We start from the raw sequence: 13,992 nt of genomic DNA on the forward strand, positions 1-13,992 counted from the left end.
TGTTTCCGAGGGATTCCAAATTGCTATTAGTAAAATACCAATAAAAACAATATACCAGCAACATTCCCCCACATTAGGTGCAATATAGTCCCCCACATTAGGCTAGCAGTATAGTTCCCCCACATTAGGCTGGCAGTATAGTCCCCCACATTAGGTTGGCAGTATAGTTCCCCCCACATTAGGCTGGCAGTATGTTCCCCCACATTACGTTGACAGTATAGTTCCCCCCACATTACATTGACAGTATAGTTCCCCCCACATTGCGGGGCTTATGTACAGGGCATGGTATCGGGGACTCTAAACGAGACCCCGATACCATAAAAATGCCTGGTATCGGGACATCCCTTCTGACCACCGCTCCGGCCATAGCAGGACCGGTGGTCAGAACACCGAAGGGACGCGCCGCTGGTAAACACTTACCTCCAGCGCGCGTCCTTTCTTCTCCGCTTCTCCGCCTCGGTTTCCATGGGCGTGCGCACGCATGGGACGTCAGTGACGTCGCTGCGTGCGCCTACTCCCAGCGGTCCCCGCGTGCTTAAAGTAAACGCGGGCCGCAGGGACTTCTCAGAGGCATCCTTGTGTTCCGAAAGCATTTTTCGGAAACACAAGGATGTCCTGAGGCTAAAACACCCGGCGGGCCGGGTAAATGCGCTCCGTGGGCCGCATATGGCCCGCGGGCCGTAGTTTGAGGACCACTGCTCCAGACCATCGCTCTTCGCCTGCCAAGCCATTACAGAAGGGGAAAGACCATATGCAAATCAGGCTTGGCCCCACCCCATAAGGGGCAGTCCAGCCCGAACCGCTAGGTGACATCCCTTCTGCACGAGACCACAAGCATCCCCAAACATGTTTCGCCCTTGTTGGGGCTCATCAGTGAGGAGTAGCTTGGGTCTCTAGGCCCAGCAGGCACGGGACCCACGAATCACCATTAAATGTATTGATTATTAAGTTTTAATTTCTCCTAATGAAAGGATGTATTTTTCGCAAAACGCGTTGAGCTTTTTCTTATGTGCACTTTATATTGATTATTAATAAAAATGTCATGATTTTCATGGTATATGATGTGATAGGTTATTTATAACACGCTTAATACCCATAGGTTTCTAATCGCAGACCTGGGGATCGAACCTGTGTTGCTCCGGGTCGTTTTGCTTCCAAGGCGAGCACGTTGCCCCTGAGCTATCTTCCCAAGACTAATTGAGTTGAATGAATATAATTGAAACCTAGTCTTATAATTATCCTATATAATTACATCTATATTGATTACAAGAGATCAAACAATCCATTAATTTTCCTAAGTTTTTTACTGGTCCCTACCAGTATTAAGCGTCTGCAGGGGACGGGAGTGTCCATCAACTGAGGACACTTGGTCTTTTCGCAATGTCACATATTCATCAGTGTCTGGCTGTCTCACAATGGCCCCGGTCAACCCAGCACTGCGCAAGGTGAATGGGGGCAGCATTATTTCAATCTGCAAATAATCGGAATATTTCTAGATTTCTTACAAATGCAAATACTTTGCACCACTGCTGCAACACCCACACCATTATGGAGTGAGTGACTGACACTTGCTCCATAAAACAAAACAAAAAAGTCTTGTGTGATCCATAGGGTTCAGAAATGGGGGGGATGGCACGAAGCTGCCCATTTAATACAAGCCACCACCATTGGAGAATGTGCCTTAAAAAGCAATGTGGTTCATTTTGGCAGATGTTTGTTGGAACACACCCTCCAACATAACAGACTGATTTTTGTCAATCACTATTCCGGAGATGGTTTGGAATGCCTAGGATTTTGATCATGTGACCTTAATGGACAGAAGGTCAACTTGTGATTGGCAGAGAGGGGAAGGAGAGGCCATTCAACCATGAATATGTAGCAGTCCTCTATTGTAATAAGAGCAGAAATGAATAAAAGAAAGGTATATCCATGAACTGCCTGTTTGTCAACACAGCAACTCATCAATCTTCCTCTCTTTTAGAAGTGCTTCTTCAGTCACTTAAAGACAGTTAGAAATACATGCGCAAGAGACAAAGTTGTTCAATAAGTAATACAACTTTGGTTTGATTTTTGGTTATGCCTCAAACGATCAGCTTAATCAAAATGCAGGCTTGACTTCCTGGAGGTATCTTCTTTCCTTCTCCACCCTTTGCTGCTTTGTACGTCCGGTCGGCACACATCTTTATTTCACTACCTTGATGCCCACTGTGTGTTCATGAGTGTGAAGTGTAAGTCTCCTCCACGCCACACCCACCTTTTACATTGCACTTTCTGCTCGATTTTGGTGCCCCTTTACTGGCTGGCTGCCTGCCCACTCTTTTGATCACCAATTGTGCTTGATGATGGGGTCGAAATAGGGTTCACTGAAACCGGTGCTTTCTGCAATGGTTACGTTGGTGGCTATCTTTCAGGATTGTTTTTCTGCAGAAACTAACAGGGTCACAGGCAGGGCAATATCCACTTTTAAACTCTCCTAACTGTCATATAACCTGCTTAACTCTTGTCACAGGTTTTAAGGGCATTTAAAACGCATACATATGGGCTGTAAGCCTTAATGAGAGTAATAAAAACACAGATCTGTGAAGAAGAGAAAGACAAATTAAGACACGTTAAATATGATGTAAGGAAAGTACAGAACTTGTGAAAGTATAATAAGAAAAAACAGGTTACCAGAAGCATGATCAGTAGATGTGCCAAAAACCTACATTTCAGTATAAAAGTAGGTGTAATACTCAATTTAACCTAGATCATGGTGAATACACCAACAAGACTGTGCTTATTCTGCTGGTGTGACCCATGAACTGAACATGTCACCTTAACCAATACAAATCTCAGGCATTAATCATGTGTTTATATTTTATACACAATTCGCATTTTATAGGATTAAGCTAGACTAATAGCATGGGCAGCTCGCTACATAGAAAAAGCAACAACTGGGCACATTTAAAAGCAAGTATTTATTAAACCAAACTGTTATTTCGAACAGTTGTATAAGTTACACAGCTTGTTAAAGTTAGAAGTTTCAACATGGATGTCAATTATTTTCAACTATTGTACTGCAGGCAAAGTAGTACTGCACAATATGTACTTGGAAGAAAAACAACATTAAAATAAGGCCGTAATTATTATTTAAAGAAAAGTAAAAAAACAATTAAAACAAGTTATTTCCCCCTTATCAGAGCAATCAATAATCACTGAGAAATTGGAGTAAAATCCAGAACTTGTTTATGTATGTGCAATGGAAGCTGACAAGTATATAGCACGCTCATCCATGAGCAGAACAGGGGAAGTGGGTGTGAGCGGATATGTGCACATGCATTCAGAAGTTATGAATGTCACCCCATATACACTCACTTGGTGTACATATTTAAACTGGGGCAGTGTTATCTGATTGCCAGGTTCAATAGTACCAAAAACATTATCAAAAACGGAATGACTTCAAATAAGTACAGAAAGCTGCCCTAGGAATTTCAATCTCAGTTGCCTTCATTAACCTAAAAATCAAAGTGCACATGGAAGATATGTTTAAAAACAAACATAAAAAGGTCTTGCTACTCTACCAACAATTTCCCATGCTTAATACTTAGTGGTCTATTTGAACAAAAAGTATGTTCTCCCAAAGATGTGCAAGAAAAAACACCGCCGGTAGGTTTAGTTTTGACGGTGAGATACTTTCTTGTAAACATAAAAGTAGAAAAAATGTGTATTATTTATGTAGTGCATCAGTTAAAAATACAACACACTAAAACATGGCCAAACAGCTTCAAACAAGTACTACAAGAGACATCAGCAAGTTCTGCACTGTACACCCATGGATTCACATTACTCCAGCCAGTCCACCTCATCAAACTCTGAATCGTCTTCAGAATCGCTGTACTCCACAGCAATGCGGCGGGACAGGATGGTAGCCACGTCATTCTCAATGCGCTCGTGTTTCGCTTCTTGCTCACGCTGCTCCTCTACCTTGCGAAGCTGAATGCCTGAAACACAAGTCAGAAATATTATTTGCCTGACAAAAGAAACACCAAGTTTACTTCAATCAATTCTGACATTCCTCTTTCTTTGTTCTATTCAGAGTTAGAACTAACCAATACTATTTACTGTAAAGATGTGTTCTTAAAAGGAAAGAACACATCATAATTCATATATATGGCATTACATCCAAAACACATATTTAACAGTTTGTACAGATGTTGTATAGGCATTTTGCCAGACATTGCTGTCATGTAGCAAGTTGGTCACACCATTTTCCAGCTATTACGCTGTATGTCCAAATACACACCCATGTGCAGAAACTGCTCTATACCACATGCGCCTATCTCCATCTGGCTTCAACATTAAATATTCTGTAAGTTAACACCTGGCAACTGCAATGAATTCTAACTCTGCGGGTGTTGCACCGTCCACCACAATGCTTGTAATGCACAGCACTAGTATGGAGGGTCATGTGCAAGCACATCTCTGGCATCAGCCTTTTCACATAGATATATATACTAGGTGTAGATAACCCCAAACCTCACACTTGCGCTCAGTTGGCCCGCATTGCACAAACGACTGCACACACTATTCACCTCACAGTCTACCTTAGAGCAAACTAGCTGCAGCACCAAGCACGCGGTGCCAGTTCGTAGACACTGGGACACCTCCTCAAATCTACAAGTCACAGCCTATAGGCAATCCGCATCCAAGGCTCCATGCATCCAGATACCACACACTGATCGTCAGATACAGGAGCTGAGCAGCAACTGCTCTTTCAAGCTAAAATAGGCTACAAAGTGATACCAATGGCAGCTGTGTGCTGCACAGACCACCACTGACATGTGTCCGGTTGTACCACAGTATGCTCCGGTATTCCTATCATATAGACGTTATTATGAATAAATAAATGACATAGAACTAAAATACCTGGCACTCACGTCCTTGTCAGGCTTTTCATGAAATGCACAGAAAGGTGTTCCCATCAAAAGCCTACTCACTGAAGGCATGTCGGGCTAATGTATCAAATGCTAAGGTACTCACACTCTTGCCATTCTTCAGTCACTGATCGCAAGTGCAAGGTACTCACCCTCTAAACCATGTTTTGCCATCACATTCCCAGCTTACTATTCCCAGATATGCACAGTTAGCACATCACGGTTATTTCTCATTAAGCCACTTATTTGCGTACAAAGTCACAGCGATGAACACCCTTGTAACCCACTACTCAACTCAAGTAAAAGTCTCAGTTGCGGCTTCCAATCGGGAAAATGACAACATGCCCAGGACACTGCATCAATACTATTACTATTTGCCACGCCGGCAAGAAACAAGTCTCCCTAGCACTAGCAGTCCTTTGCTGCTTGCATTACAGGATCTCCTGTACCCCAGAAAAGCAGGATGGCCAAAATGTACATTTCAATTGTTCAAATAGTGATTTAGCCAAATTTTCATTAGTATATCCCCTTATGCTTATTAACATTTCCAATGGTATCTTAAAATCCCTCCCGATCTCCCTCCAACTGGAACTATGCCACCTTCACTTCAGGAAGGAACTGTCTTTCTCACCGCTAACAAACTCCTATTCTATCTCATACTGTCATTTGGCCTGTGCACTCAGAGGCTACTCATGGAATTGTATGCATGAGATATGCGGAAATAAAAACATATAATCTATCTATATATTAATTGATTAGCAGTTGTCAGTGTCACTGCCAAGTTTGCACATCATGGCCAGATTTCATTACACTCAGATTAGAATACATCCAGTGATGCAATGGTCAAGAAGGCCCAGGAAGTAGAACACTGTTGTCATATAGTAGGCTCTACTCACACAGCATGGCAACCGTCTATTATACTCCGTTAACACCGCATGGCCACATGCCATGATTTCCATTTGCCCATATAGCACTAGAAGGTCTGACTGCATTATGTCCAAAGAAGAATACAATGTCAGAAGTAATCATGGGCAGTTAGCACTGCATGGCCCATTACTGATCCCTTAATGGAGAACGATAACTGCATTATGTGTTAAATAGCATAGCCATCTTGCGTTTTGAGTTTGTCTGCTAGAGCTCTGCTAGTCTTGTGTGAAATGACTGCATCAGTATTTAATAAATTATCATATTTAGTTACTGAAGCATTTAATAAATACTAAATACTTGGTCTGGGTTGTAGGTTTATTTAAAAGTAGGTTAAATAAACATATAAAGTCTTCCTGAAACATCCCCAAAGTATGCCAGAATGTTCGATCTGGATGTGTGGCCGCTCAAGAGTTGTTTTGACATAATTAATGCTATGTGCTACAGTACATCAATGTTTGTATTCCAGTTCTTAAGATGGTGACTGCAGCTCAATCTGGTTACTTGTGTTCCATGCTCAGCATGTGCAGGGGTTTAGGGCATCAACGTTATGCCTAGGGCCTGCAGTTTGCTACTCCATGCCCGATGCGGTGTGTCATCTTTCTGAGGCCGAGTATGTGCTTTGCAACCCCCAAGCTATTGGCACAAATGCATGTCAAGATGCACTTTTATGTCTAGACCAAAGGCATTCCTTATTAGTCCAACAACAAAGGCAGTATCTTAGTTTGGAACAAGCGCCAGTAGCAGGGGACAGTGCCTTCAGACTGCAGTTGGTAGCCGCAGCTTAAACCCACCTGGGTGGCACAGCAGCTAGCCTACATACTCTATACACAGGCAATAGCTACAGCAATCCAGAAGACAGTCGATTTGTCCACTTGGGAGTTTCCTTTGATAGACCTTCTGGCATCACTGTGATCACTCACTGGAAAACCTCAGAAATAAACTGTCTATCTTTCATTGGTGAGGGGGTTAGAGCTTCATATATTGCAAATAGGCTGTTGATTTGGTAAAGGCAAACCCTGTAGGCTTATTATGTTCTCTACATCTCGCACATCTCAAAAGTGGATTGAGGTTCTCTGCCGCCTTTCCTGTATCTTATGCTTTTGTTTCTGAACAGAGCGAGACCAAGCTTTTCAGAAGAGTACATCTCTGTGCAGAATGTTCCACCCGTGGAGGGATCTGGCTGGCACAGGGATGCAAGTAGAGTTTGGGGCCGCAGCCATGCCTGCCAGCATTGAACACAGGAATTAAGTGACGCTATATTCGTAGATGTAAAAAATAATGTTCAAGCGCAGTGTGTTTCTCATTGCACATAAAGCAGGTAGGTTACAGGGGGCCACAGTACATGTCAATCTCACATACAACATGGCGAGAACAGGCAGGAGCAGTGCAAGATTCACTCACACAGGGAGCATTAAAACGTTCCTTATGTATACAGAACAGGTACATCACCTGTAAAGCGGAGCGTCAGATGCACTCCACATCTATATGGGTAAAACGAGTAAAAGGGAACTGGGAGGTCCAGCCGCTGTCCGGTATGGGCCCCAGAGGGTGGAAGGAGCAGGATTCCCTGTGTCCTGGTCTTCCCATGAGACTCGGTAACCGTCTAACAATTCAATCAAACTCGGGGCATTTTGGAGAAAACTACAAGTTCCGGCTAGGACTGTGGACTTGCAACATTGTGGATCATGGAGCTGGTGGTTCTTGACCAAAGCCAGAATTATTAACATTAAACTGGACGAGAGGCTCAAGTGCCAGCGGCTCAGTGACCTCACAAGTGGTTCCGAGAACGAAGACCACTAAGATCAGAAGCCTTTTTAAAGCCTCACCCAGCGGTAGCAAAATAACACCTGCAGGCTCAGTTGGTCCTTACCCAAACAACCAATGGCAAAGAAAAAATAAATATTCAAAAAGAGATACCATTAAAAACATTAAAAAGCCACTAATACCAGACCAATCAGAACTGGGTAATCTAGAAGAGTGGGCAAAGAGACAACCAGGAGCTGGCTTACAAGAAAGCCTGCAGCCGTGTGGGTTTACAAAAGGCTGCATGCAGTCTTGATGTTTTGAACCCAAATGAGGTAGATGTACCCAATCCTGCTCCGTGCTCAGAAGAGAGACTGCTGCCTGACACAAGGAAGCCTTGGAGAACTGCTTACCAGTAAGAGCTGGAAGATCCGAGTGCTACAACTCAGAGAGGAGGAAGACCCCACCTGGTACGAGGAATTGTTGATGGAAATCTTGAGACCAAGACTTTGGCATCTGCAGGCTAGGAGGGGAACGCACTAGTTGAGGTGGCTGTTGTGAGTATGAGTTCAGTGGGGGTGAACTGAACCACAGTGGACTGGAGAGGATGACATTGGAGAAAGCCAGGAGGAGGAGTCTGACTTGTGACAGTAGGACTTAGTGAAGGGGAGGTCAGGAGAAATCCCTGACAAGTCAGAAAAGCCGGGGGAGAGGAATCAGAAACCTGGCGAAAGAGTCAAATCGAACAACTCTTATTATGGATGACTCCCTTACTGTGGAGAAAGTGGGGCCTAATTCCAATAATAATGGAGGGGGTCCTGATGTCATGATTGTTAATGAGCTGAGCATGATAGAGTATGTTGATTATATGGTAATAGTCCCGGAGGACAATGAGAGATCCCCTAGTGATGTGTATCTGAGCGTCTTGCTTGCACAGGTGGGGTGTAAGACCTCTGAACCACAGTGGCCCAAATCCGATTGGTGGTATTCAGCAGATCCGGGATCTCTCCCTTTTGGGTCCCTCGATTGGGGTGATAAATCCATCCCAGGCTAAACAACCTGTTGTCAATGATAAACATCATAGTCCCTTTTTGGTGGCTTGCTTGCGAATAGTGTTGTTCAGCAGACCTGTGATACCTCCCTTTTTGGGTTCCCCTACTGAGCTGAAAAATATAATCATGAACAATACAAAATTAGGAACAAGGGGCCGTACTCCAAATTCTCTCTTGGCTCCAGTTTCATCCGGCATACCTGCATATAATGATTGGGAAATGTCTGATGCTCATCCTACGCTCAGGGAGGTGGAGGAGAGAATCTGTTTCACACATCCCACTGTTTCTGCTCTTAATGTTGTACCCAGCTCATTTGTAACTCTGTACGACAATATTTGGGCAGACGTCAAAGCACATGCTATGATCTTGTCAGATATAAATGTCAAAGTGGAAGACCTGGGAGCTCAGGTGTTTGGATTGTCAAGAGGTGGGGTTGTCAAAGAGGCCTTGACAATGGGTGCTGACCTAGCTCCTACTGCAGAGACTGAGCATGCTGCCACTTTTGATCAAAGTGTATAAACTATTGATGTTATTCCTGCTATGCAAAATGAAGATTATTTCACCCTGTCGCCATGTTCTTTGACCTCAAATGTCTGTGAACATGGAGATCTTATTGATTTGGATGATCACGGAAAAGCGGGGCTTCCCCATGGTGTCTGTTTGGGTCAGGTGTGGTGTGGCCCCCTAAATGTGATGAAACCAAGTCCTAATCTTAAAATAAATAAAAATCAAAAGCCACAAAAAAAGAGGAATACCTCATCAAGAGTGTAATCACTCTATTGTTAGATCTATGTAGAGGGCGAAATGTGTAAAGAAGAGGAGAATTGTGCCGCATTTAGAAGCAATAGAAGAGGCGGATGTTGGAAACCCTCAACCACAGGGTAGCCTGAACCTGTCTGAGTCTAATGGCTGTGAGGCAGGGCTATTACATCTTGAAAGGTCGGATTTGGCTGTTTGCCTTGGGGTTATGGGGTTAGCTCCTCGTGTTTTGGTTGAGATTGGAATACAAATGGAAACTGACTCGGGGGTGATAAAGCTCCAAGATGAGAACTGATCAGAGTTGCTATGAGGTTGTCTGTACAAGTGACAAGGACTTTTTTTTCTTGGTCACAAAAGGCCCATGTAGGATTAGCATGTCGTCAGTGCTGTCAGCCAAAGCATGTGGATGCTTGTGTGCAGTAAGACATGTTGTGCCGGGTCTGCTTTCAGCCAGGGGAGCTCCGAGTTGTGTCACAGTGTTGTCATCAGTAGATTTGGAGCCTTGAGGTGCTGAGCTTGAAGCCCCTTTGTTTACCCATGGGATGAGCTTGGACCCCATTGGGGGCTTTGAACCCGGTCAGGCCTGCAATTGAGGGTCACAAGTTAGAGCCAACGAGATAATAATGAGCGAGTTGTCTGTTTTTAGATTGGGTTTCACGTTACATAATCGGGTCACGCAAGGAGTAGGGGTTGGTTGAGTGCACAAGTACCCCTCTAACCCCTTCGGTGGTGACGTGAGCACAAGCATATCAACTGCGTTGCCTCCTGCAATTGGTAGGGGGTAGAAAGGCTATTACCGGCATTTTACGTTCAAAAATATTTCACTAATGAGCAATCCTGGCACAGTGATTTTTACACGAGTAAAATTGTAAAACAGACTACCCTGGATTTATGTGCAAGGGGAGGTCCCACTGATCTCGGTCAACCTGGTATTATTCAAGATCCAAAGTGTAGTTGCACTCAAAGTATCTTGAGAAGTGCTAGGAATAATGATTTTAGGGGTGCCGCCCACACATGAAAATCAGACAACTGTCCAACACTGTGCTGAGAGAAGTGTGTTGAAGAAGGCGACTGCGAGAATGAGTGACACATATAGGCTTTGGTTGAGGAGCCTTTTGGACGAGAACTCTCCCATTTGTCTCAATCGTGGAAATGTTTTGACAATCTTTTTGGCAATTCCCCCTTTAAGCTTGCTGTCTTCATTTGACTTAGAGTTCAGTTTCTTCACCGTCATACGGTTGACAGATGTATCCTACATTTTGGTTGAAGGATGATTTTTGACTTGGTGCTGTCTGAAAAGGCAAAATGAAATTCCCTTGGCTTTGACATTTCTCTGTTGGAGGACATAAAGGGTCCTCAAGCCAGGGAAACTAATGCTGCATCAATTTTAGAATCACAGTGGATTGTTTGGGTCGGTGCCCCAGGTCTGTTAATAATTGCACAGAACATACAAGCAAATAGCATCAATTGGACTACGGTCACTTCTGCTATGTGGGGTAAGCAAGTTGCATGATGAAGGTTTGCTTCATATCTCAATAACGGAAGTTGACGTAGAGGGCAAACTGGTGTGTCCTGATGATTTGACAGCAGACCCTTTCAAATTCATTCATTAGAATTCAAGGGGAAATACCCAGTTGCAGCAAATGTACAATGCTGATTGCATTATGTTACAGGAGACCTAATAACAAGTACTCTGACTCTTGATGGGGTTCAGTTTTTTGTTGTTGTTCAAGCCGCCATGCCGAGCCTTGGGTGGGTGTCCTTCAGGGGGGCCTGATCACCTCAATCAACGCTCGATTTTAAGGTGGTTGAATCTTTACCCCTGCCCTTTGGTGCCATTGTGGTCGTTCTTTGTAATAATGAGCTGGAATGTGATCTCCGGCTGATTAATGTATACCGGCACTAGGGGATAGCTGTTTTGGACGAGTTTTTGGGCCAAATTTCAGTCTGCATTCAGACTTGGCAGGGAACGTAGTTCTGGACGGAGATTTAAAAGCAAACTTCCTTGTGGCTGAAAGTGAATAGGAGCCGTGGGATCTAATAATGGGACAAAACATGTTTTTATATAAAGGCTTCTGCAAGTAGGAAGTGGAATTTCGGTTGGGTGCATTGGGACTTTGTTCTGACTGACATATGTGCAGGTGACGTCTCTAAAATAAGTACATGGCTCGGTGGGGGGGAAGGGCCGAGTAAGTCCACCCTTGACTATATCTACACAGATTACGAATTGCAGGGAATGTGTGTGATTTCCAAATTGTTGATAATGGGTCTAGTGACCATAGTAAACTCATGGCAGAGTTCAACATTAAAAAGGCTTTTATTTCAAGAGGCGGACCATGCAATCTGACAAGAAATGCAAGAGGACATTGGTTAGGGTGGTCTGCTAAGAACATCCAAGACCTAAATTAGTATCTTGTATGTATCTGGAGGGAAACTTGCCTCAACTGGAAAATTGAGTTTTTTTGCACACAAGAGTTTGATTGGATCTTGAATAAGTTCCAGGGTGAGGCTTCCTATAAAAGAGCGTTGTACCCTGTGAAAGCTACTCAGCGTTTTATACATGTATTTGATGATGAATTGGCACGGGGAAAAACATATTAGAAGGGAGATACGTTTGGTTAAGAGAATGACTATGGATTTCGGTGATTCTGTTTCTAAAATTAAAAAGATAAAGCAAACTTATAAAAATGATTGTAAGAGTCGTCAGGCAGAAGTTATGTTGGGCGTTCTTATTGAGAAGAACTCGAGAGCTTTCTGGCAACTGGTAAAAACACTCGATATGAGATGATATGATAGGCTATTAATAAAACCCAGGTTGCTCCATGTTGTCTTGCTTCCAAGGCGAGCATGTTGCCCCTGAGCTATCCTCCTGAGACAACAATGTCAGGCTTTCTCTAAATCAGTTAAATGCTGTGTCTGAACAGGAATGGGCTTCATTTTTTGGGGATCTGTATGGTAATGTGGCGGGGAGGGAATGGAATTTGTCTGTTTTGAAGGTGGTGTGAGAAACCTGAAGGTGTTTCACCCTCTAGTCCCCAGCTATCGGTCATCCAGGTGGCCATGACATGGCCATCGTTATTGGATCCAGTTCCAGGGGGTGGACCAGTGCGGTAGGATCACCTGGATGGGGGAGGGGGTCTTCTGGGAGTGGAAGTGGGACTTCGATGGGTGAGACGCGGTACCCCCTTTCTATAACACCTTTTCCAAATCCTACCCTGTAGGATATTCAGAAATACTACCCCCCCCCCCCTTTTTCAACACAAACACTTTCCTACACTGTGACAGACTACAGGCTAACACCTGAGCTGTTTACCTGACATGTCCCAACACAAGGGTCAGGCAAAGTAAAGCAATTGACAATAACTTCACCACAGGGATAAAAGGTGGAGCACGAAAGCACACTTTGAGCAAGGCCGAACGCACAAGCAAGCAGCTATGCTGGACCGGCAGTACAAACAGAGGAGAAAGGTGGAGAGACCTGGAGGTACAACGAGAAGGGAATTGCCCTTTTCAACTCAGAACCACAAATACTCTGAAAGGGAAACCATAAGACCGGGAAGTCCAGCTGGCGTGTGGTGACAGGAGTCAATGGCACACTGGGTCCTCCCGTGCTGATAACCACAGCGGGGAGAAGTGCTTGCCACCGGGGTGCCGTCCTTGACTCCCGAGACAAGAAACTCCAATTGTTCAGCACAGCCGGTGAGTCGGAGAAGACAGATAGTAAAACCAAACTGTGCTGGGCCCAAGGCTGCAGGCGGCAACCTTGTTGAACAAAGAACTTGTGTAATTGAGCTTTAAAGATACCCCAGGAAAAGGTTCACAAGCAGAGTGGGCTGGCATCACAGAGGCGCTCATTCAAAGAACTCTGACTGAAGCCTTTCTCGGTTATGTTGTTTTGTTGGAACTACAAGAGCCAGGAGGCCTTAGAAGAGGCCTGTGTCAAGTGTCAAAGTGGTCCTTACGAGGGTTGAGCAAAACCCTTGTACACTCTAAAGTCTTTGACACATTGAGGAAAATGGATCGAACTGTGAAACTGGCAGAGGTGAACCCGACAGAGGGATGCTTGCGAATTGGGATAAACAGTAATATACCCGAGAACATTGTGATGACAAGTGTGATCCGGCTGAGGGATGTCCACAATGGATAATTGGTTAAGAGGTCATTGAGACAGTTGAATGATACGTTTTTCAGTGAAAGGCCATAGTGAACCCGATTGAGAGAGCCTAACGTAACAAGAAGGATCAGAGCCCAGCAGAGGGAGATCCAAGGGGCGAGGAGCTCGCCCAACGTGAAAGATTACGAAAGGAACTTTTGTTTGTTAGTTATTTTGGTACAGCCGCCTTCCAAGGCAAGAAACTTTTGCAGGAAAGAGAGTTGGCCTATTACGGAAAGGAACTGTCATCTCGTGCTGGCGAGGCCCACGAGTGTGCTATGCTCAAAGATCCTGCCTTGTTCTGTGTTAAAAACGTGGGGAAGGTAGACACAACCATACTATCCCGACTTATCGTTTGATGACCACTTCTTTCTTTTCTTCAGAACATTATCCCACACCATTTTTGTAAATTAGCAATAAGGATTGGCAACAAGTTTTTTTTAGC

At 44.2% G+C, this 13,992-nt stretch overlaps 1 protein-coding gene across 4 annotated transcripts in view; it reads right to left on the minus strand.

Moving 5' to 3' along the window:
* Window positions 1-2,938: 2,938 nt before the first annotated feature.
* The window catches only part of WASF1 (WASP family member 1), a 999,902-nt gene continuing 988,848 nt past the window's right edge, over window positions 2,939-13,992 (minus strand). For all 4 annotated transcript variants that reach the window (XM_069607752.1, XM_069607754.1, XM_069607753.1 and 1 more), the window contains one exon: window positions 2,939-3,980. In XM_069607752.1, coding sequence (XP_069463853.1) covers window positions 3,823-3,980 — 158 coding nt within the window. In that variant the 3' untranslated portion in view covers window positions 2,939-3,822. The remainder of the gene's footprint in view (window positions 3,981-13,992) is intronic.

The sequence above is a fragment of the Ambystoma mexicanum genome, chromosome 4q (genome assembly GCF_040938575.1).
Source record: "Ambystoma mexicanum isolate Mex_15411 chromosome 4q, UKY_AmexF1_1, whole genome shotgun sequence".
Lineage (NCBI taxonomy): Eukaryota > Metazoa > Chordata > Amphibia > Caudata > Ambystomatidae > Ambystoma > Ambystoma mexicanum.